Source organism: Anabas testudineus, chromosome 12 (genome assembly GCF_900324465.2).
Source record: "Anabas testudineus chromosome 12, fAnaTes1.2, whole genome shotgun sequence".
In the NCBI taxonomy this organism is placed as follows: Eukaryota; Metazoa; Chordata; class Actinopteri; order Anabantiformes; family Anabantidae; genus Anabas; species Anabas testudineus.
In genome coordinates, this window is record NC_046621.1 from 11822686 (window position 1) to 11847150 (window position 24465).

Consider the following 24465-nt stretch of genomic DNA (forward strand, 5'->3'; position numbering starts at 1 on the left):
GGCAGTTTATTACTGTCTTAATGGTATCGTATTAATAATTAGAATTCATTAATTACTTATTGGTAATCGCAATAGTATCCATCCAGTTTTGAAAGCAGGACTTTTGCTCATAACAGTAGAGCAAAGTATGTGTACACTGCACTACTGATACTTTGTAATGGACTTAGTTATGGTAGTAATGTTCCTGTAAATAGTTACTGGGGCAGCAAATCAGCAGATGTTTTTATTCATGTTTAAAGAACTTTTCCTAATTCAGGTTTCGGCATCAAACGTGAGCATCACTAACATGACAGATCTTAAAACACCTATTGGAGAATGATTTGTTCTTACCTGATGCAGTATCTTACTCTGTAAACCCTGTCACAGCACTCTCTGGGGCTTAAATTTTTTTTTCCATTTCTCTCTGTGGTAAAAAAGTAAGAAAGAAAACCGAGACTGGAAACTACTGTGACACATCTAGCTGCTGAACGTACACTGACCCTTTGCTGAACTGACCAGCATTTGATCTTCACTGCAGGCAATTTCTCACTGCTCACTCCTCACACCATGTAGCCCTGCATGAAACACTGCAGTTTATATTATAGCTGAGACACTTTGAAGCCCAGCAATTCACAGACTATAGGTGTTGCTTTCATATCAAGTGAGAAGAATCAATTGAAGTGCGAAGGTCTGTTTTCAAGCTCCTCTTGCTATTTTGCCCGTTGGCTACTAGTAGGCAGGAGTTGTCTTGGAAACTATGGGTTCTGCTTAATGAGACTGGCCGGAGACTAGAGAATAAGAGTCTGTATGTGGGGCAACAGCAGGAACGCTCATGCACAAACATGCACACACAGTAGATAAGATTGGGTAACAGTGTGGGAGAGCTGACCAGCGTTCACAAAGCCACCCTGTTTAATCTGCTCCACACATTAAAGCCACGGCACCTCAAAGCGGGCATGTCCTAACAGCTGTGGACATGACTCTGTCTGTGCTTCTGAAGTCAGGCGGCACAGCGGTGTCCGCAGCCATGCAGCAGTGAAGCAGAGGTTAAAGATTTGCAGGCGGCTCATCATGAGCGAGCCAATCTCACACCGGGGTTATGACAATCCAAAGAGCTCTCAAAATCCAACACAGCCCTTCAAGCGGGCACAAAGGGCTTTTCTCCACCATTAAAGGCAGCACAGTGGTCATTCAGCGCTTTGAAATGCTGATGTTGTTTTCTGCAGGATTTTCGTCATGCTTTCAACACGTAATCCCCAGAGGTAATAATAAAAAAAGACTTCAAATAAAAGCAACAAATGGCTTAATATTTAATCACTCCTGATCATTAAAACATTTAAATAAAGCTGATTACAATCAGCGTTCTGCCTTTTAAAACACTACAGATCTGCCACAGCTGCATCAGGATTCATTTAGTTGCGACTTAATTAACTGTGGATGGCTCAAAGGCGGCCTGCTGCTGTGTGGAGGTCCAGCCTAGAAACCTGCAAACAGCGTGTGGAAAAGCAGCATTAATGGCATCTATCATCAGCTACTAATTATGCTGCCTGTGGGTCTGACTGGATCCGGTTTCAGCTTTGGGCTCCAGCCACCAAACACTTGGCATTCATATTTAATCACACTTCATTATCCAGCAACAATGAAGGAAGGAGACAGAGACCTTACCTGATATGCCAGACAGACACACAGTCAACAAACAGACAGAAAAGAAAATCTCTCTCTCTCACACACATACACACACACACACACACACACACACACACACACACACACACACACACACACAGCATCACCTGCAAAGTAACACATAAGCAGTTTATCAATGGACGAAAAAAAAAGGTCTCTGCTCTTGAAGTGACTCAACTTCTTTGATGAGAGGTAGCGCCCCAATTTTGTGCTTTCTCAGCAAGTCGGTCCTTTCATGTGAGCTCCTTTTCAGGGTTTTTGGGTTCAAAGACCAGCAAAAGCAAACGGAGGCTAATCCTTTATCCTCACAACAACTGCTGGTTTGTTGCTGGGTTATCAGCTTAGACTCATCATGATGTCACGCTCTTCAGGTGCAAGCAGTCTGATGTTGGACATCAAATATGACTTTGGTCTGCTTAAGCCACCTGCCCTTGTTATTGTCATGTAGGTGAAACAAAATATAGTGAGTCACGCTCTTCACTGATCACGGATCAGAGACAGTTTCACGATAAGCACTAAGTGTCAAGTTTGTTTTTAGCTTTGGCTTTAAGCGCATGTGTTTTCACTAGTCGTTCGAGTGTTCAAGTTAGCAGCCAACTCGAGAGTTACACTATCTGATGTGCTTCAGCAAGTCCTTTCAAGAGTAGGTCTGTGCAATTTGTACTTAACACTGGTGCAGATAATTATCCAGCACTTGTTCATCCAGATCTAGGACTCCGGCCAGCTGAAACTGGAGATGCTCCTGAAAGATGCAGGAGCTATTAAACGAAAACACAGCAATATCCTCTCAAAGCTGTGAATCAACTCATAGATATAGTCTCTTGTGACAGATTTCTCTCCACGATTTTATGAACGTGAGAGTGAAATTGGAGTTTTTACATGCTACGTTTAATGCACACAAACCACAGGACATCAATAATTCTACACTGAAACTCTAAAGTAAAACAAATGGGTGGCATAAACATACAAATAGAACAACAACTGATACTTCACAATAGAAATACATAGAATATTTAAATGTGAGTGTGAAATGGTTTTTCACATGTTAATTGCATTTCGTCAGGCCATATATTTTTCTCTTGTGACATATCAGGGAACTCAGTGTTTGCAGTTTTATGCCATCTGTAGAGTCATGTCTGCTTTTCTGCCTTTTGCTTCGGAGCCTAGACATGATTGTAGAAGTGTAAACAAAACATTTAAGAGTCATTTGACCTCCATGTGGGGAGTGACCTCAGTCACTGCAGTCTCGCATTTCTCATCACAGACAGGAGGCCAAGAGAGAAAGTCGTCAACACGCACGTAGCCGCCCCTCGAATTCTCCAAAGTTCAAAGAAGTGTATAAATGGATTCACAAAAACATGAGTACAGTACTGTGGTCAAACAATATTAGGTAAGCACATACATAGAATAATCTTTTATGTGTTTCTGTATCAACTATTAGCATTTCGTAACAATTGTTTTAAAAATTCAACTCAAACTTGTGATGAAAAGCATGAAATGGAATATGTCAGAAGCTGTAACCCTGAATAATTCATTCAACCAAAGCGGCCTGATAGAAAATCAATCATTCAATCCTGATCTGACACACAGTCTGCTGAAATATTAGCTGTGGGGAAACATCATGTATCAGCCCATGAATGCTCCTTAATGTAAATTCCATTAAAAATTTACACTCCTCGTTAGGAGGACCTGAGAGTGTGTCAAGTATGTGCGTGTGCAGCAAGGACACTGCCGTGTGTGTGTGTGTGTGTGTGTGTGTGTGTGTGTGTGTGTGTGTATGAGCAGGGTGGGGTCACTATGTCCACTGTCTAGTCTCAATCAGAAGAGTTGTGATGACCTGTCATCAGGGCAGCCAGTAGACGGGAGGGTTCACATGGGTGTAGTGACCTCCAGGCAGTGTTACGTGAACCCCCCTCGTGGACGGTGATGAAGTCAGATTGGCTAATCCACGGAAAACAAAAGGGCTGTCAGTCAGGCTGGACAGGTCATCAACAACAGAAGCTTGAGAGAATTTCACCAGTCCAGTGTGCGGCGCACATGCAGAAGTACACGCATTTATGGGATATTGATGATGGAAAGAAGCCTGGCTTTTACACCACTACTGCTAATGGTCTCTAAGTGTTCACTAGTGAAAATGGAAAATGTATTTTCGCTCTGGTTAAATAGGATCTGCTCATTATGTCTGCGCCCGGGGTTTATTGTAAGTGCTTTTGACGACTGTACTCCAAGTGTCGAATAACAATCAATGCCGGGCCGGGCCTTTACAGCAAAAACTGCATCGGAGAGACGTTGATGTATCAAGTGTATTTAGATGAGAGAGTGTCTGCGAGAATAAACAAAGGAGTCTGTGTTTGCCAGTAGGGAGGGATTACGCAAATCTCCTTAAATTATAATCCATCTCACGTGCAGAGGGATGGTGCTTATCATTCTAACAACATTCTTGGGCAGTTTTTCCGCTGCTAATATGCTTTATATTCTGGTTATTGTTCGGTTAGCTTGTTGAGATATGGTAATAAGTCAATTCCAATGCATCGCCATCTAATGTCTCCCAACCACATCATTTCCAGTTATCAAGTGCCAGATTTGTCTGATGCACAGTAAACTACTGTACTTCAAACTGTTTACATACTTCCACAGTTACTCAGCTGATGATAAGCATCTCCAGTCAACCTTAATGAGCATTATGGATGAGATCATCGTCCACTGTAATTTTTCAGCCAGAATACGAGACCTAACGGATAATGGAGAAAAGCCAGTTTGCCCGGCACTAACTGCTTCTTTTAGTGCCCTCCCTCTGAACACTTCCTCTCCTTCCACTTCAGATGATGTCATTTCAGCAGCTTTATTATTCTTGGTGAATATTTAACCCAGATAAGCGATGCTCAGATGGGATGAACCAAATGAGAGGCAGGAATATGCAAAGAGAGATAGTCGGTCCAGTGCTTGAACACATTCCAGGACTATGAGGTGACCCGGAGTTGACTGCCCCACAAGGAATCCCTTTGATAGTGCTATCTTCCCAGAGATCAATATATAGTTAGTAGCTGTAGCTGATAAAAGAACGCAGCTCACATCAAAGGCGGCAACAGTGAGGGGGATAAGTAATAAAATGTCAATTATTAATGGAGGGGAAGGGTCCCCTTTCAAGTGGGTGAGAATTTAGATAATGAAAATCAAACACAATTCATAATCCACAAAATAACATCCCCAAGGTGTTCAAACGCTTTTCATCGAAATTCATACTTTTGCAAAGTCAATTCTTTATGTAACCCAGTTTTAATTGCATGTGGTCAACGGTGTTTTAACACCGAATCCAGATCATTTTGAAATGAGTATAAGCATCAATAAAAGATGAAACCTCCCTGCAACCTTCAGACAACATTTCACCACAGCTGCTGATAGGGTGAACCTGTAACCTTTACCTCCACATAACCCCGACATCTGTCCCACCAAACTGTGGTTGCACAGATCCAAATTCCCATGTATGTGAACTCGCCACAAGTCTTTGTGGCTCTCGATCAATATTTTGCCCCTAGAGTGGCTTTTCTTCTTTCATGTTTTGATGCAGGTAGCCAATTAAGTTTGCTTTTTCTTTTTTTTTTTTGGATTCAGTTTCAGCTGAGCTGAATTTTGAAATTCATTTTTTGACACAGCTTGTCAGGAGCTATGATTTATTGATTGGAATACCTCAGTTAACTTAGGACCTTTCCACTGCTATTCAACACTGCAAACCCTCATGTTATATACCTCACTGTGGCTTTAGTGTGAAATATTGATAACAAAAGACTCAACATATGGATTAACATGCATATTTTATGTTGCCATTCCCATTTGGCAAAGAAATTTACTCTAAAGCACAAAAAGGGCTTTGCAATAGAAGCATCTTCCATCTCTGCCTTTTTGCCCTCTCACTTTGCCGATAGGCAGCAGCGTCCTCCCTGCTAACAAGAATAATCACTAATGAACCTGTCTGAGGGTCTTGGGGTCATTCTTTCCCGTGAAGTTCACATGAAAGCAGTTTTATTGATTTCTCAGACCAGACAAATGTGCTGTGAAGTTTTCTTTCTATTTCTACCTCGAGCCTTGTACCTCCTACCTCTTCTGGCACAGTCGATGGAGGGTCATGTTTGTTTATTATCACCCATCTGGTCAGAAATATATGTCTTTAAATGCACCACTGTTGTGTTACTTGGCTGAAGATTACTTTAGGAACTCATTGACCTTTTCTTTGAATATTAATTTGAATTTCCGGGGGAGATGAGGTCTATACGAATGCAGAGCCACTGTAAATATAGGTCAGAGTACACAATCTTTGATAAGTGCTAGAATATAAAAGTAACAACAGGCAATGTTAAATCCGGGCCTAAAACATCCTGTAACCATACATTAATATGGAAATTTAACTTGCTGGATTCATACAGAACAACATATTTATACTGATGGTAGCTGATAAAACAAACAGCAGTAAAGCAGTGGTGGTCAAAGGGATAGTTTCACAGTGGGGGTGCAGGGATTTCTCCCTAATCTGTTCCTTTTGACAGGCTAATGTGCTGACTCTGGGATTCTCCAGCTCTCAGCAGGACATTGACGGCCACCTGCAGCTGAGGACAGTCTAGGAATCATCACTGCTGATCCCTGTTTTTGCTGCCAACATCAGGGAAGCTGTCCAGAAGAAATGCCTTAACAGTGATCCCAAAGGGGCAACTTCCACCTGAAATCGACACCCTTGATTTTAAATGATAACTCAATTAATTTGGTAAGTGTGTATGGACAGACACATTTGGGGAATAAATTAACCACAAAGAAAAGTGAGAAGAAGTGAGTAAGCAAAGAAACAGATTTCTAGTATTGAACTATTCCTTTTTAAAAAGGCCTGTGTACCCCGTTTAATGAGAACCCACCCTGCTTATTGTCTGCTGGCTCTATGCCAGGCCGGGATTCCTGGCAAACGCCATGCAGACAAGCAAATCAAGATGCTGGCAGCGTTTCAGACAGATAGCAGACAGTTACCAACCCAATACCACAACACAAAGAGAATGATGTCATGCTGTCTCCTGCCTGGCAGAGGTGGCACTTCCCAGTCAATATTACTATTAACAGAACCGTCTGGAAGAAACGGCTCATTTGAAAGACAGCGACAAACCACAAAGTACTCATAATATGGGCTTTGTAAGGAAACACCACACCGCATCATTTCAATCAAACTGCCTTGAAGTATGCCGACTGCCACTCACATGTAACCCTACGCCAGTGTGATGAAATCGTCAATTCATAATGAAATTGTATCTGTAGGCGTTTCCTAAAGTGAGATCATTCCTTTCTTTATTTACCCCTCTTATGTAGAGGGGGTATTTGAGAGGCAGAATGAAGCCGATGTGGTCAAGTGTGCCTGAACAAATAGACGGCATAGACTGGGTTAGGAGTCAAACGATGCTTAAAAGACATTTTCACACACAGGTTAAACTTTGCAGAACAAAAAGTTAACCTAATAACCCTTCTAAATGTCCAAACAAATAGTCCTTAACCTCACCCAAGATCTTAGTCTTTCTCACCTCCCCACTACTCTCCGGGGACCTCCCACTGACTCATCATCATTTCAACTTCCACATTCCTTTCATTTTCTTCCCGACTTTTCACACCCCTCTGCGACTGATCTCCTACATCCCACCTCTATTAGGACACAGGTCGGAGGTTTGTAATCTTGGTGCTCCTGGCTGGCCAAGCTCTTCACACCTCAGTGCTGCCTCCACACCCTGCACCTGAAAGGAGATTAGTTGATCATTACCCCCCCTCTGACCTTACTCCCTCTGTGTTGAGCTTGAGGTCCGGGATAAGGTTTCTGGACTAGCGTCACTGACCCGCTAGAAGAGGTGAGTTATTGGTTCGTGTGAAGGAGAGAGACACCCCCGCACCCTCCACCGCTGGCTGGGTACAGACACTGATGTCATGGTAAGATGCCTCTGGGACAGGTCTAGACTGCTGATGTCACAGTATGCTTGAAAATCTGGTGGGTGGTTGATGGAGGAGGGGGGTGTGAACCTGTTCAAAATGAGGCAGATGATGGCAAAGGGTAGCGTGTCCCAATAATATAACCCCTATTTTCTGTTTCTTGTTAACACACTGACACTGTAATCTCAACTTAGGCAATTCATGAAAACACGGTATTACTGACAATTGACATTCCCCTATGACCATCTATGTGTTTGTCATCTCAGTTTTCTTCTTATAGTCATTACCGGCACTGCAGCCAGAAGCAGAAGAGATTTTAGATCTCAAAAATCCCTCCACTATCCAAGGTTACTTTGTGTGACCATACTGTAATAAATGTTTTTTTATGATTTTCCACAGAAGATGTAATGACAATAATATTATTTAAAATGTCCATAGTCCACACCGACATGAAGTAGGTGCAGGCACAGCAAAGGTTGGTGATGTGATTACAGTTAGGTAACTGAAGTGTGAGTGATTAAAGTGATTTATATCTGCAATGTGAAATGTTTCAGCTGCGTGCCGATGACATTTTACATAATGGCTGCAAAGCAATCAATGAGCTTGGCCCTATAACACATCAGCCGTGGTTGTATAAGGTGAAAGACATAAATCAAGGTGAGCAAACAGTCTCTGACATGATACCACGAAAAGGAACCGCTTTGATGTGAGGTTGCTGTACACGTGTGTGAGACTGTGTTTGGGCTATTTACCAGAGGAGAAAGTGCAATGTTGCCCCCCCCCCACCCCATGCTTCTGGCCAACTAGGCTGGTCAGAAATAGCTGTGTAATGCAAGGGGCAGCTGCGATTCTCTGTGTATACAGGCTCAAACATGCAGAGGCAGCACAAACAGGTGTCTTGAACACACAACTCACACACACACACCACCTTCTGATGTCCCACATTCCAGTACAAGGCCGAGCCCACTCCTCCTTTTCCTCACGCCCTTCATCCAAATCTCTCAAGGCTCCCGAACACATCTTTGGCTACGAGATCCATTTACACTTTCAACCATATAGTGAAACATAAGTGGGAGGTAGCTGTCTGTCAGATAGCTATGGATTGTGGTGTATACTGTATAGGATGAGGTCACCAAGCAAATGCGTAGCTGCTCTGCCTCACTGTTGCTCTACTAATTGGAATGACAGGCGGGATTAGATTGCTCTAAGTCAAGATCTTAATCTCCTCAACGGGATTGACGCGGATAATGTTTTATGTCCATTGAACATAAATATTGACGCTTGCATCCAGATGTGTAACATAAGGCTGACTCGCTGTCATATAGATGGCAGGTGATCTGCTGACCTTGGTGATGACAGGTTCGTAAACGGGGAGCAAAGATACAGCTGTACGTAGTGCTTGGATGGACAGTGATGGAGATTTGGTACACTGTGTTCAACCATAGAGCTTCTGCATCACTACCAGTTGTTGCCTGGAAATCTTTATAGTTGTAGCCCCCCAACTGGTATGATGAAATCACAGGCAGCTGTTGTGTGGCGAGGGCCAGAAAAGCAAACAAATTCACCAGGGAAGCGCCAAAATGGATGCCGACCACATAGCTCCACCACGGTACTTTGTTGCATGTGGTAGGGAAAAACAGAGCTGCAGGGTGAGGGCGAAGGCTCCATTAAAGACCATCAAATATTCATCTGCCATACGGCACCGAGTCCTTGGCTCCATCCCCACAGCATCACGCAGTAAACCACCAGAAAAGTGCTCCTGAAAACAACAACAACACAGTGAAGGACCTGCTGTGCGGCGCTGAGAAACTCCTTTAATTATCTATCTATCACACAGCAGGTAATACTGATTTATTTATTAGTGAACAGCTCCAAAACCCAGGGAAATGTCTTAATACACCGACTACAGGCAACACAAACGTAATGGCTGTATAATTTCCACTACTTTACAACACTGATTCCCTGATTAGCTAGTGTTCTCACTTGCCCACATTATGCAGTGTTAACAACAAATGAATGAACAAGCTATTGATGAGAATAACAATGACATCACCAGGCCGACCACATGGTTCAATATGTTGAGTTAACGCCACACTGTCAATAAAAACTCCATCAATGAATCCAACAAGGCCTATCCAGGCTGTGAGCAGGGCTTAAATATGTTAAGAGCTGCTGCTGGGGCAGTAATTGCTTTAGGAGGCTAGCTGAAATCACATTATCAACCTGTTAACAATCACAGAGCAGCTCAAGTTGTTTATCTTAAGGCTCTGTCATGTGTCAATTTATGGCCAGTTGTACTGTTGTTGTGTACACTACAGTTTGTTTAGGTCTCTCATGTTTAAGATTTGCTTTTTATAATCTGATATATCAAAAATTACAATATGAAATTTTTAATCAGAGATGATAAAAAAGCTTCGCAATGTTTGAAACGTGTGTATATATCGAGAACCCTTCCGATGATGCTGACCTTCATGTTTTCACCAGGGGGCAGCATCAGCACACAATCATGTAAAAACACATCTGAGATACTGTTGTTGTGGACAGTTTAAAGTCCTTGCTCTTATATCATCGCGGACACAGTTTTTTATTGCCATCCTGTCCACTTTCCATACGTAGTATTGAAGGGCAGCCATTTGGTTATTCCATTTGCATATTTCTACGCTGTCCTTCTGCTTTACTTTGCATTATGCCTTTCAAGCGTTACACACATTTCAACTCCAAAGTAGACAGTATTTCCATAAAATGTTCCATTTCCCTATATCTTTTATAATATACTGTATATACTTCACATTATAGTTTTCATTTAATGCAAAGCAAGAAAACAAACAAGAACATATACTACTAATGATATAGTGATTGTAGATTTGTTAAAAAATAAACCACCTTTCAGAAAAATAGCATAAGAGAAAGGTTATAACTTCTATATGTACTAAGTTAACAGAGGTTGCCTGAGGCAAAACCTGTCTATTTATCATGTGTTCCTTTTATCCATCCCCAGGAAAATCAGACCTAATTCACACATTCACATGGCTGACCACACCTAGTGACCCACTTTAGGGGCTAGGAAGGGTTGGCCTTGTTTCATCTAACATGCCCCTGTTCAACATCCTTCAACCTGAAGGCTAAATTTATAGTCCCCAACAAACTCTCCTCAAACTGAAGAAGCTAGTAGTAAATAGTTTAAACGTCACAAGAAGGAAGTCCAGTTGCCATGACTCAACTTCCAGATATGGCCCACTGGGACAATGACTTTCTGTGTTTGAATCAGGTACTTTTCATCCCAGCCCATGATTAAAAATGGTCATGTTCCAGTTGTTTACTGTGACAGTACACACGCAAACTTTATTTGCAAGGTAAATCAGACAGGAAATACATCAATGTTTTATGTAACAGTAACATGCAATGAGAGTGTCAGTGCAGAAAAGCACCTCACTCGGGTCAGGTGCTGTGGAATATAATTTTATTCCAGACGTTTGTGGTCAGAAAATTAACTAGCTGCAAGTTGTCTTTACTGTGTAGAATAATGTTCCCATTGGAGTTAAAGCATTTCTGGGCGTTTTTGGTGCAGATACTTTTGATGTATGGGACGTTCCTCTACAACTGCTTGGGTAAGTACACAAAGCTGTATGTTTAACAAAAGTTAATTTTAAGCATCACATGATCCGAACATGTAGGCCTTTAATTTGTTGTTATTTTTTTCAGGAGAGACCTGCGAACGAAAGAATATTTTGTTTGTCAGTTTTGTCAATGTCACAGAGCCACAGTGTCATTTTCCTTCAGGTAAATGTGACAACACTACAGAAAGGAAACAGTTTGAACATTTCAAAGCAGTTTCAGAATAAACACCAGTTTCACATCACATTTCAGGCTTCAACTATGAGTTCAGTGGAAAAAAAATCTGTTTTGTTTACCAGGAAAACATTGCAAACGCAGGTATAATAAAGTAATTACCGGTCTAATTTGCACCAGCTAGAAATAACCGCACATTTGTGTCTGTTGGTGATTAGATTAATATGAGATTATGTTGGTTTGCAATTTTAGATTGTTGTCAGAAAACAGGCTTCAACTGCAACTTCACTGTAACACCACTTGGAGACGACATCTACAGAATTGTTCTGAATAAACACATCCTAACCGACCAGGATATTGTTCTGGCGATGCAACCATTAAAAGATATCCAGTGTATGCCATCAACGCTCTACAACAAAACAGGTACTGCTACACCTTGCTATGTGAAGTATTTTAATAAAAAAGAATTGGACAAATTAAAAAATTGACTCTAGTGATACTCCAGCAGAATAAAACGTAGTTCCTCTAAAATGTGGTTGATTAAAGTCAACATAATGCTTCAAAAGCAAAGAGAGATTGCCCCCTATTGGTCAAAAAGCTCTATTTTTCTGAAACATTTCCTCTTCCTGTTATCTTATAGACTTTTGATTCTGTTGCAGATTCCCTTTTAAACATTCACAACTGCTTCCAGACGGGTAAATGACAAATCTAACCAAGCTCCAACTTTCCATATGAGCATGCAATTGACAGCCGTGGTAACAGTGTTAACAGGATGTCTGTTTGATAGTGAAATGTTTTAATGTGTTAAAGGTGTGAAGAATATCAGATTGTGCAAAGACCTTTGTCCGGACATTGGAGGTGTTTATTCAGTACATCATTTAAAACATATCTCAGTAATAATTTCATTGATAAATCAGATACGAACTGAAAATCAAATGTTTCTGTTTGTGCCTGGGTATATTTATGTGTGTGTTTTGATATATAGATTCATCAGAAAATTACTACAACTTCACCATTCGTCCTAATCACACAATAAATTGTCCGATATATGATCCACAAGGAAACAAATCAAGTATACAAATAACTTTACATGCCACTGACACTACTGACCCTAAGCAAGCAGTGTAAGTATCACAGCTATGGATGTCAGTAACAAACTACTACAGGCATCAGTTTTACGTGCTGAAAGAAATGTTGTGTTTCTTTTACAGAGAGATCATGAAGAATCTTTCGTACTTGCTGGAAAAGATGGGCAGTGCTAACACAGCAACCATCACAGCAGGCAATGTTACTGGGGTGATGACTAAACTCCCTCCCGTAAAAGAAAGCAAAAGCATCACTGTTGGCATTACAGCACAGGGTGATATGAATGTATGCTTGACATGACACGAGAGTAATATTGTATAGTAATAAATGACCAACCTTTTCCATAACTTTGCCATGTTATTTTATATTGTAGTTTGTCGAGGGGAGTAATGCAGATACAAAGTTTCCGTCTTTGGTGTTCATCCCCGCAGAGGCAAGCAGCATGGCAGTAGACAGAAATGGTTCATTTGCTGGAGTTTTGCTTTTTCCAGGAATGAAACAGGTAAAAAGTGTTTTAATTATTCTTTTTTTCATGCTTCACATGAACGTGATGTTTACATTCGCTTTCTTTGCTTGTCATAACTGTAAACTGTTCACTCTCAATAGGACGATCCCAAAAGTTTCTTTCTCAACAATGAAGTAGTGGGTATTGAAATGGGAGCACCAATAAACCATCTAAACCAAACCATAAACATTTTATACACTGAAGTGAACAAGGTAAAACGTTAGCAGATATGATCATTTCATCAATGGTTAGGGAAGAATAAACATACTAATTTTTCTCTTTTATACACATTTAGATGGGAAATATTGCTTCTTGTAGGTCATGGAATGGCACAGGTAATGAAAGAATGAAATTTTAATTCTTAAAATTGACTTTAATGAATCAAAGGAGATTGAGCGACACTGTCTCATCTTCCTCTTGATCTTCTGGCTTTGTAGAAAAAGCGACCTGGATCACAGATGGCTGTAAAACAGTGGAGACCAACGGCAGCATCACATGCCAGTGTTCTCATCTAACGTTTTTTGCTCTACTCATGGTAAGACAGAGAAGCTATTATAAGCAAACCCAGTTTAACTCAGCTACCAGTACCAGTATCACTGACATTTCATGCTTTCTTGTTATAAACAGTCACCTCCACCTACAAACATAAGCGCTGCTGATTATAGGTCTCTGAGCTACATCACATCAATTGGCTGTGGCCTGTCAATGTTTTTCTTGATTGTGGCTCTCTTCATGCACTGTCTTATCAGGTAAGTGTTCGTGGCACATATTTCTAAAGATGAAATGTATTGTATTTAAATACAACTCACAATATAACTCACTCCACAGAAAAGGGAAAGCAAGCCAAGCCACCAAGATCCTGATGAACCTCTTCATAGCCATGCTCGTCCTGAACTTGTCCTTCCTGGTGAACGAGAGCATTGCCAACCTTGGGAGCGGCATTGCATGTGTGGTGACAGCTGCAGTCATGCACTACTCCATGCTGGCTACTTTTTCCTGGTTTCTCGTAGAGGCTCTGCACATGTACTTCAATCTGCACAAGTCTTTGAATAAAACCAAACATTACATGTTCTGCATGCACATCACAGGATGGGGTAAGAGAAGTAAACCAAGAGTTCAGTGTCTTTATGCTTTTATACCTTCCACATAACCATAAGAGAATTTCTCTACAGCCACACCAGCGATAGTGGTGATATGCCTGCTTGCCTTGAACAAATATGATTACATGGTCATTTATACAGATGATGGAAACTCGTCAAAAATGTAAGCCATGTTAGTCGCCTGCATGTCCAATAAGCCATTTTTAAAAGTCCCATATTAACGAGATGCTTTGAAGAGCTGTGAGCTTCTTCTTTTTTTTCTTCTGATTTTCAGGTGCTGGATCTCTGATGCCATTATCCAACAGGGGGTGAACATTGGTTATTATGCCATAGTATTCATCTTCACCCTTAGCATATTCATCGTAACTGTGCGGCTGATGGTTACCTTTAAGCCGGCAGCAGGGAAAGTTGAGCACAACATCTCAGCTAAGACTAATTTTTTTTCCATCCTGAGCCTGTTTATCCTCCTCGGCATCACCTGGGCCTTTGCTTTTTTCAGCTACGGGCCACTGCTCATACCGTCCTACTACATCTTCACCATCCTCAACTCCTTTCAAGGTAGATCTCCAAAGGGATGCACCACAATCAGAGCTTCACCCAAACATTAATGAGTACAAATGCCTTTAAAGTCTGAGAGTGATAAATGTTTGTAACCCAACAACTCTATTTTCAGGTTTCTTCCTGTTCATCTATTATTACAATACCAGCAAGATAGTTGGAGATGGCAGAAACCTGACGCTCGACCGTAGCAGCACACCTACGTCGAACACATATGTGTCTTCACCTAAATAAGATGTTTATGTGTCTTTCAAAAGTTGCCCAGAAAATATTCTGTCACCTGACATTGTTTAGACACAAGATGGCAGCATTTTCTGTAATATACTTAAGTAGATTCTCTGCCTTCGAGCTGCTAAGAGGCTGCTGCAAAGTTTCTCATTCCTCCTGTTCTTCTTCCCCGTTAAACGACTCATGCTTTTGACTGAGTGACTACCACGTCCTGAAACTGCTTATTTGCATTAACATCACTGAGAAGAATACTGAAATGGAAGAGGAAGAGTTGGATTGATGTCCTGGAAGTCATTTGTGCTGCTGAATGACGCTCTGTCTTATTCACTGTCAACTCTGCAGAGATCAAAGCTTCATAGATATGCTATAAAGTGTACAGCTTTAGGAAAAATAGGATCATTTATAGCTGATGTGGCTGTTGTACAAACTAAAAATTGCAAAACTCAGGGAAAAAAAAGTTTAGGACAGGTAAAGTGTTGTCCCTCGCTGTCTGTGCAGTGTTGGGGGCCAGCTCGTGGTTTGCGTGCCTGCAGATAATTACGTTGTGCCTACAGAGAGCAGTATCCACTGTGCAGGCTAACAAGAAATGAGCTCATTGTTACATATAGTGATAAGAGTCCTGAGGGCATGCGGCCATGATAAAACTGCTTCCTGGAATGTGCCTCTTTCTATGTTGTATTTGTATCCTTTAGTACTTAAACTGGTGATTGTTGTTTTTTTTAAATAATATAAATTACACATTTCTAAGATGATTAAAATCAGTTTATTATTCTGTTTAAAGTAACACGGGTACATAACAGATTAGACATTGCTTCATTAACCATATTATATCATTTTTGGCTTTCATACTTGCCTCCTTCGCTATTTCCACTTATTTTTGTGCTGTTTTACTTCATAATTCGTGACAGAGGCTTGTCAAGGTTTAATCTGATAAAATGTGGTAAGAATTGTTCCAAGAGAGATTGTCTATAGCCTATTTGTGTGCAATAAAGTTACGCTAGCTTAAGTAGACACCAGACTTCTAGTCTTTCCTCGTGCAGAACTCTGCGTGTGTCGGGTTGGTGAGTGACATTCAGAGAGGAAGGCCTGTTTATTTATCTATGACTGATTAATTTTCTAAATGACCACGGTGTGCCGGCCAAAAACTTGGGTAATTACCACTATACACATCTGATTTGTTCTGTCCTGAAAAAAGGCCTTTCACGCAGCGCACAGCAGGCTTTTATGTCATACCTGTGTGTGTCCGTCCACTGGAGCCCACTGGGTAAGCAGCAGCAGAGCCTTCATCAGTGAACTGAGGTTACTATGCAAGCAGCAATTACAAATCACAACACTGTGGCAAATGATGAAGGTGGAAATTCCAACATGAATATATTTGACCCGAAGATCAACAACGCTGCTTTTTTATTCATTATTTTACAAAATCAAAATTCAGTAAAGATTCCCACACAGACATACAGATCGGGGAGTGTGGTTTCGCTGCTTTGCTAAAAACATTAATCTTAACGTCTCCAAGTATGAAGGGAAGCCTGTTCATGTTGAGGCTTTTGGGAAGTACATCAATCTAGATGATTTCTAAATGAGAAGGGTGAAGAATGTCCAATTTTCACGCTATCCCATAAAACTGTCTGTTCCCAGAGTGAAAATGTGGCCACCAGAATAAAATTTTAACATGTGTAGATGTGTTTCCTTTAGTGTAGGGAAACTGAGAAAACACTTTTAATTGCTCTCAGTCTTAAACCATATGTACAGTAGTGGCTTGGAGACACACGTCGGCATGCATTTCCACATTTTGTAAAACAGCCCAGTGACACAACACACTGCCCCTGTAATACAGAAGGAAACAAAAAGTGCTCCAGCGTGATACTTCTTCTCTCAGATTCCTTTTGATGTTAGATTTCTAACAATAATAAAAATCACAAATTTGACCGTGTTTGCTTTAATGATTGACAGATTTCAGGTGCAGGAAAACAGACTCTGGCTTTACTGGTGTGTTTTATTAAATGTCTGGGCCGAGTCCTTCCCTGTAAAAGCCAAATTGCAGATCTCAAGTGACCTATAAAGCCCAAGGCCTTGTTCCTGGAACTTAACGTGTCTTCAGGAAATATAATTACAAACCATGTATATATGTATATATTTTTATTTAACCTAATAATGTACAGATATGTACAGTATTTATAGCATTTAGTTAGCATGCAGATCAAAAACTGACCATTTCATTCCTGACAAATTTTTGACAAAAATACTCAAAGTAGACTTTACGAACACATGTATTCGTGTTCCTAAAATTGCATTGGGGGGGTTAAGGCAACCCACTTACACACTAGTACAATCTGCCTTCTCCTGTTTCATAAATCCTAGAAATGATTTATTTCCTACTAACTGCTCGTGAAATTGATGTGGACCTGGGGCCTTTGCAGCGTCAAGTTTCCCTGCTGGCTGCAGTAAAATCAGGCGCGGGGCAGCAGTTGCGTGACAACAAAGTGGGGGAGCACCAGTCATAAGTCTCAGTGAGGGGGCACCTGTGAGCACCCCCTCTTCCTTGCGTGTCACGATGTGGACCCCAGACTCAAAGCACTTAGGCTTACATATTTGAGGGCCCGTAGTTTAATGCACAGATTTATGAGGAGTGGTTGCAGCATGTCAGGGAAATTGTATTACTTTTGCAGTGACCACAAAAAGGGAGCGAACGGGGGAAAACAATCCAGGGTGCTTTCAGGTTACTGACCTTGACAACACGCCGCCTTGTTGTAATTCAGGAGGGTTGACCAGATGGCTGTAAATGCACACGCAGCATTTGATTGAGATGAACTGTCTTGCCAGAGTCCTCGATCGTTCAAGCTTTGTCTTTTGGTATTCATCAGCGGCTGCATTTCAAGCCTCTCCTCCACACAGTTGCCTGTCTCCTCTTCTCACGCCATGTGCAGCAGCAGGAAGCAGCACGTTATGGTGATCACTCTCCTTGCCTCCCCGAAACCTTAGTGGCTCCTCATCCTTGTGAATGTCTGAGAGTAAAACTCTCTCCGTCCGTCAACTATCTCAAGATTTATCACACTTGCAATCACTTATCGCAGAAGTCATTTTGCGATATCACACAATCAGAGGGGACAAATAACAAGAACAACTAGAATCAACCCATTAGGAAAGTAACCTTCAGTAACCTTCAGAGTTGCAGCAGAGCTAATCTAATCTACATATAACCATATGATTAATTGTTAGTGTGGTTGTAATTTAGGCGTGAGAAACCGTACATGTCATTATATCATGATTCGTTCTTAGAAGACACAGCATCTCACTGAAGTATTCCCTCACTCAAGCAGGATTTAAACAGACCTCATAACTACTCGCTTGGTCGCACACTTTAGAGACATAAAAGCAGAGGGTTAAGAAGCTAAAGCCGTCTGGATTCACTCACACTGCGCCTAGTTTGCTTGCTGTTGACTTGGCTGCCGTTTGGCCTTTAAAATTCACACTTGGCGAAGTTGCGGTATTTGCTTCACACAAATGGCGCGGGCCTTCCCACAATGATGAAGAGTTTACTGCAAAAACTGATTCACCCGCTGTTTTAATGCTGCAGACTAACAAAATATTCAGGGGAAATGAGCACTTGATAAGTAGCATCTACAGTACGCAGTAGGTTCTCTGTAGGGGCGGCGGTAACAGTTTCTAATCTAATCTCAAATGTTGCATCAGTTTAGTAAATTATTATTATTATTTTAAATAATCTGATGTGCAATTTGCATTTGTAAACTAAAAACTGCAACTGCTTTCTTTCTTGTGTCCAAACATTGAGCACTGTGCACAGTTTGTATACAGTGTGTATGTGTGTGGCACTAGCGTGCTGCACATGTGTGACTATGTGTCTATAGCATGTACAGTATGTGTTCTGAGCCCACATGGATCTGGTTTCAGTTAAGCGACACTATTTCCCAAGCATAAAAAAAGCACTGTCTCACTCCACAGGGAGCCGATAATCACCCAGTAGTGCTCACATCTACACATCCAAGTGTGTGAGTACACTACGTAAGTAAATAAATGACCTAAAGTTACACGAGGAGAATGATACAGGAAGCTCTCGCTCTCGCTCTCGTGCCATTTCTAATCAAATTTTGTTTTTGTCTGTGTTTGCATTTGGGTTAGTGGCAGTTTAATGTGAGGGACCACCAGACAAGTTTGTTTCCTGGAAGTAGAGGAAGGTTGTTTTTTTTTTTTTTATTTTATTTTATTTTGATTGTCATTTATGGCAGCCTCAGAAAATTAGGATGTGGCTCTTCTAAGTAGTTTGTGTATTGTCCCAATATGTGGTCCAGTTCTTCTACACAATGGTATTGGACAAACCGCATAATTTAGGCTTGATGAGTATTCATTTGGAGCAAATAAATCTTTCCTAACATGCTACTTTGAATTGTGTCCATTAAGTACATGCAATGAAAGATGGGTTTTACCGCTGTGAAGCAGAACGCGGTCAGTAATAATGTCTTTAAAAATCCCCATGTGAACATTTCACAACTCTGGGCTGAGATTATTAGTTATGTGGACTTATGTGGAGCAGCATGACACGCAGTTCCTGGTGTCTAACAAGGAGCGTCCAGAAGCATGACTTCCAGCATCCAGAGCCAGACAGCGCCGAGTAATTCCATCCCACCAGAGGTACTGACTGAAGCCAGTGGCAGAGGTTAATCTGGAACATACTTGTGACTATGTCAGGGTGTGTTATCCTGCTGTCCCAACATCCTGCTTGATTTATGAGCCTCATTCTGCTGCTGTTCACCACGTCCTCCTCTCCGTCTTAGAGGAATAGCAGGAAGTCACGTCAGCCACAGTTCCCTGCTCCTCAGTCTATACACTCATGTCTGTGTGTCACGGTTACCATGTGCTTAAACCTGCAGCAGGTGGAGTCACAGTGTTGTAACTCTAATTATATTCAACTTCGCTTTACATTGTTCTGGTCTATCTCCATTATGCAATGGAGATGGTAAACAAAATACTCAAGAGTGAACACAACCAATGCACGCATAGGGTATTAGGGAGTTAGAACAAGATGTGCTAGATGCAGTTTTCTCCTGGTTTTTCTTTATCTAGTTAATGTAACATTTAAAATCGCATATGTACATTACGCCGCTTTTTCTCTTCCTGAGATTATGGGATTTCCAATTGAAGCCAGTAACAGGCAATTCAAGGTCTTTCGGTCAGGCCTTGGATACAGTGTCTTAGATCCAACACAGAAATTACATCCATGTTGGACGATTTCCCACGTCAGATTTACAACAAACACCAACATATGAGTAGTGGTAATGTGAAGGTTGGAGTGGTGAATGTGTTCGACTTGCACATCAGAAATCATCAGGGGGATTTTGTAGAATTAATGTGAATCAATAAGCTTTTAAAACAGCATGCAAAAAAAAAATAAAACAAGCATCTTAGTAGACTACACATCATGCATTGTCAGACTGCTACAGACTGCTGTGTGTCTTTAATACATGGTCACTTAAAACTTTACTACTTCACTGGGAGCTGCTTAACAAGCAGCAAATGTGTTGCTGCTCACTGCTCCCATCTACTGTATATTGGTGACACCCACTCAGAATACAATAGAGGAAATGTGACAAGAGAGATGTGCGGCGACATGACTGTTTGCGTGAGCCTTTGTTGGATTGCATCAGTGGGAACAAGTGAAACCTGGACACATTGCCACGATCCCCATGCTCTCTTTTCTTCTGCACTCTCTGTGGATGGCGAGTGGGACTGTAAACTCTGAGTGACCTGCATGTGCATGTCATTCCTCAAAAGCAGTTACAGTGGCGCATATTTCCCTTTGACCAAGCAGGGAGGTCACACGCACCAAAATACCAGCTAACACATCACCATGCACATTCAAAGCCCAGAGCCCTTTCAGCTGCTCATCCTGCAGCCCCCCTCTTGGATTGTCTCCACCTCCATCAACACCTCTGCCATTGCTCGGCTCTAATATGACCCCCTCCCTGAGCATAGACAGAATGTGCCTTTTATATGGGCGGCTGGCCAAAGCAAATAAACCAGCAACATGCCAGCTAACGAGGGCATGAATGAGGTCAGGAGGGGGGTTTTCTGGGAGGTTCCAGAAGTGACAGAGGGAGGGACATGGTCACGCAAAGAAAACAAGCCCAGCAAGAGTGAGCCAGCCTTCTCACGCAGGGGCCCAGACATGTGTCTTGCAAGAGCCACCCCATCAACCTAAATTAGGGTTGACAGCGAAGGAGCAAAAGAGGGGGAGAAAGAGACAAAAGGAGCAATTCCTTATTGCTCAATAGTGTAAAAGTGAGAGGTAAGATTTATTGTTGACCTTTCAGAGTCCAAGAGTCTTACAAAACAACTCTGGTAACTTTAGTGTACCTCAGATTGGCACGCTGTCTGCATCGCAAAGCATCGGCAGTCAGATCTGTCCAGTCCTTGGTTAGTCGTTCACGAAAATCACTACTGCCAACATTTCACTGGACATTTCACATCCAGTGCACTCACATTTCTGAATTATTTTTCAGTCCATAATGGCTTGAAGGAAACTAAATTCACATATTTTCTACATCTATAGAGATGCATAGCAGTAAAAGTAATGGAAACATGACTGTAATGAGGATATCAGGATGGTGGATGAGCGTGTTCCACATCCTACTTTCATGCAGCAGTTTGGATCATAGACCTCCTCCATCATGTTAAATCTTCCTCTTTTAATCAATTCACAGGAATTGTACAATGTAGAATTAATTGATGCTCAAGTTGCTCACTAACGATAGTAGAAATGTTTTGGTCAAACACTAATCATGTCCATTGTCTCTGTTCGCAGATGAACTCATTGTCTAAACTGAAATAAATACAAACACTAAAGAACGAGGAGATCATCTTCCAGTGATAATCAGTCCATCTGATGGTCTAAAGAGGAATATGTCAGCTAGCATAGGTGGTCCATGCCAGATGTGAGGTATATGGTGCCTCTTGGCCTCTAAGTGAGCATATGGAATACATTGTGAACGACTCCAAGACTGTTCTCTCTTCAGCTGTTTGGTTGTGAGGCAGCCCCTGCATTTCTGTAAAGAAATCGTGAACTACACATTTATAAATGTCTCACCTTCAGTGGTGAGTGTAACACAAATTAGGAAAAGCAAAGCATATATGGGGGCAGGGGAAAAAAAAGGTCCAACTTAAAGGTTGCTTGTGTCAGGGCCTGCTTCAGTGGGGAGTCTGGGGATGGTAGATTACATCTTGCAAAAACTAGAATTAAAAGTATACCACGACCTCCTTATTTGTCAAGCTCTTCGTTTTTTAAAATATGAGATTCAGTTTACACATCTGTCTCAAATGCAGCTCCTCTCTTCCTATAATAATGTCCATGAATTACCAAAGCATATCGAATGGGGAGGAAAAGGCGTATCATTCCATATGACATACAGGCTCAATACTGGTTTTCGTTGCACGTCTGTGAAATTGGTCTAAAATGCCACTCACTCCAGCTACGCCTGCAGGGTCACAAAAACAGACTCAATTATTCCCCGCTGACTGAATTTTTTCAGGGACTGTTCATCAAATTAACAAGAATCCAACAATTTCTTCTGGCAACAAGGACTTTCTCTACTGTGAGAGGATTAAAAATATGTAAAACATGCCACAAAGTGACTAATGGATCATTTCATAGTATGATCAGTAGATAATCTTCCCTAATGGGAACTAAGACATTCAAACAATAGGACATCTAGTGGCATTAGTCTGCGAACAGCTATGTGTTTACATTCTTCTATAAATGACTGTGGCACCAAATAGAACACACCTTATATAGACAAAATCCTAAACAGAGGAGACGAATGTGATTTAGTCATTGTAAATACATATATATATTTATGAATTTTTATTATGCATGCCTGTACAGCTTGTTACAGCAGCAGGAAAGGTCAGCGGACCCGGATATGCTAATAGTGCAACTAAGGGGTGCTTTTCATGAAACGATGCTACAGCATACGTGTGGTGCAGAAACTGCCTGAGCTTGAAGGGTGGACATGTCCTTTAGACTCTGTGTTGATGTGAGATCCACACTGTGCAGCTCTCTGATGCAGAAAAAGGCCTGACCCTTGAGGTGGTCACGTCCGTCTTTTAGCCAAAGCCAAATATGACAACTCTCGCTCTTGAAGGAAGGCAAGAGGCTGCTGGAGTTGCACCAATTCCAAGTATCACACTGTTATTTTACGTCAGCTTGCTCCAACAGCTGTGATCACTCCTGCCGTACTGGACAGGAGCATAAACACACTGTGCTCTTGAAGCAGCAGCAAGGCGAGTACTGGGGCAGCTGTGGGTCTGTCGATGTCAATCCAGCAATAGGAGTTGCAAAAGTGCGAGAGACGTGATTTTATTTCTAAAAGTAGCAGCACGAATTCTTATAAAGCTGGAAAGCCACCATAAGTAGTGCAAATTTAAAGTAACTAAAGAGACCTCTACCAAAATTTATAACCCTGGATACCAGCACTAAAGCACAAAAACCCAAAATAAGCCACACACACAGCTTGTTTTCCCTTATGTACTTCTGGGTTTTTTTTGTGTTTCGATATCACAATAAATTACTTGTTTCTCATCTGTCAATATGTTTTACAATATGGATGATTCTATGTCAGCATCAGTAAGACTGTACGGCAAGGCTCCTCAAGGCTACGGGCAGTGGATGAACTCTTCTGAGGACTGTGCCTGTGCTCATCAGCAGAACTGGAACAGTGACGGGGGTAACCCGACCGCTCGCTGACCCAGCTTCATTTTCAGGATGCTAAAATGCACCAAGTTGCTCAAGTGGAACTTATCAAAGTGCAAAAGAGAGGGAATCACGGAACATTATCCACTCAATTAAACAATGAGAAGAGCATCCCGCTGATAGTATTCATACTGGACATAATGTTCAGTGTGCCTGTGGCTGAGCTACTGGCCCCCTCAGCAATGATCAGTCCAGCTCAGCTGCCCCCCCACGCAGGGATCCCAGCATGGGACAGTCTCTCACAAAGAGACAGAGTCAAAACAGCTTATAAATATGTGAGTCGGTAAAAAGTATAGAGAAGAAACAGGAACATCCTGTACCATGTCCAAAGTGAGCAGATGCTCTAAAGATGATGTGATTTCTGGGGCATCAAGAGACAAGATGCATGTAGGGTTAACTATTCCCAAGTTTAATAGAGAACTGTTTGCATGACAACCTTTCATCTTTTTTTAATTGTCATGAGAAAATGCATAACGCTCATTCTCACTCAGTGGGGTTCAGAAGTGCAATGATTTCACTCACAATGACACTGACTTTACCTTGAATACCCTGCACAGAGCAGAGCATGCAAGGAGTGCATGCATTTGTGCAGAATAATTGTTTTCTCAGTGTACCTCCTGACAGATACTTGAGATACACTTTCTGATGACTGAAACTTTTGAGCACAAATGCAAAGTCTCCAGATCTTAAAAAAAAAAAAAAGATTACAACATTAATATAATAAAACGTAAATATGGTGAATACAGGTGGTGTAAACAATCAGCATCTGCAGCTGTGTGTTGGTATTAAAGACAGAGCCAGAGATCAGTGTGGGAAACTGA

General features: G+C 41.5%; 1 protein-coding gene across 3 annotated transcripts; it reads left to right on the forward strand.

Annotated features, from left to right (window-relative positions):
• The first annotated feature begins 11037 nt into the window (after positions 1-11037).
• LOC113159907 (adhesion G-protein coupled receptor G5-like) lies at positions 11038-15891 on the forward strand. Of its 3 annotated transcripts, XM_026356901.1 has the most exons (17): positions 11038-11222; positions 11317-11394; positions 11482-11547; positions 11656-11826; positions 12063-12098; positions 12214-12261; positions 12389-12527; positions 12615-12774; positions 12863-12991; positions 13096-13206; positions 13290-13329; positions 13432-13529; positions 13622-13743; positions 13823-14088; positions 14167-14257; positions 14369-14652; positions 14768-15891. In XM_026356901.1, exons 1-17 carry the CDS (start codon positions 11138-11140, stop codon positions 14884-14886), a joined length of 2043 nt encoding a protein of 680 aa, XP_026212686.1. In that variant the 5' UTR covers positions 11038-11137; the 3' UTR covers positions 14887-15891. The 3 variants fall into 3 exon arrangements, with proteins under 3 accessions (XP_026212686.1, XP_026212687.1, XP_026212688.1); XM_026356902.1 differs by lacking the exon at positions 12214-12261; XM_026356903.1 differs by lacking the exon at positions 11482-11547.
• Positions 15892-24465: the final 8574 nt, after the last annotated feature.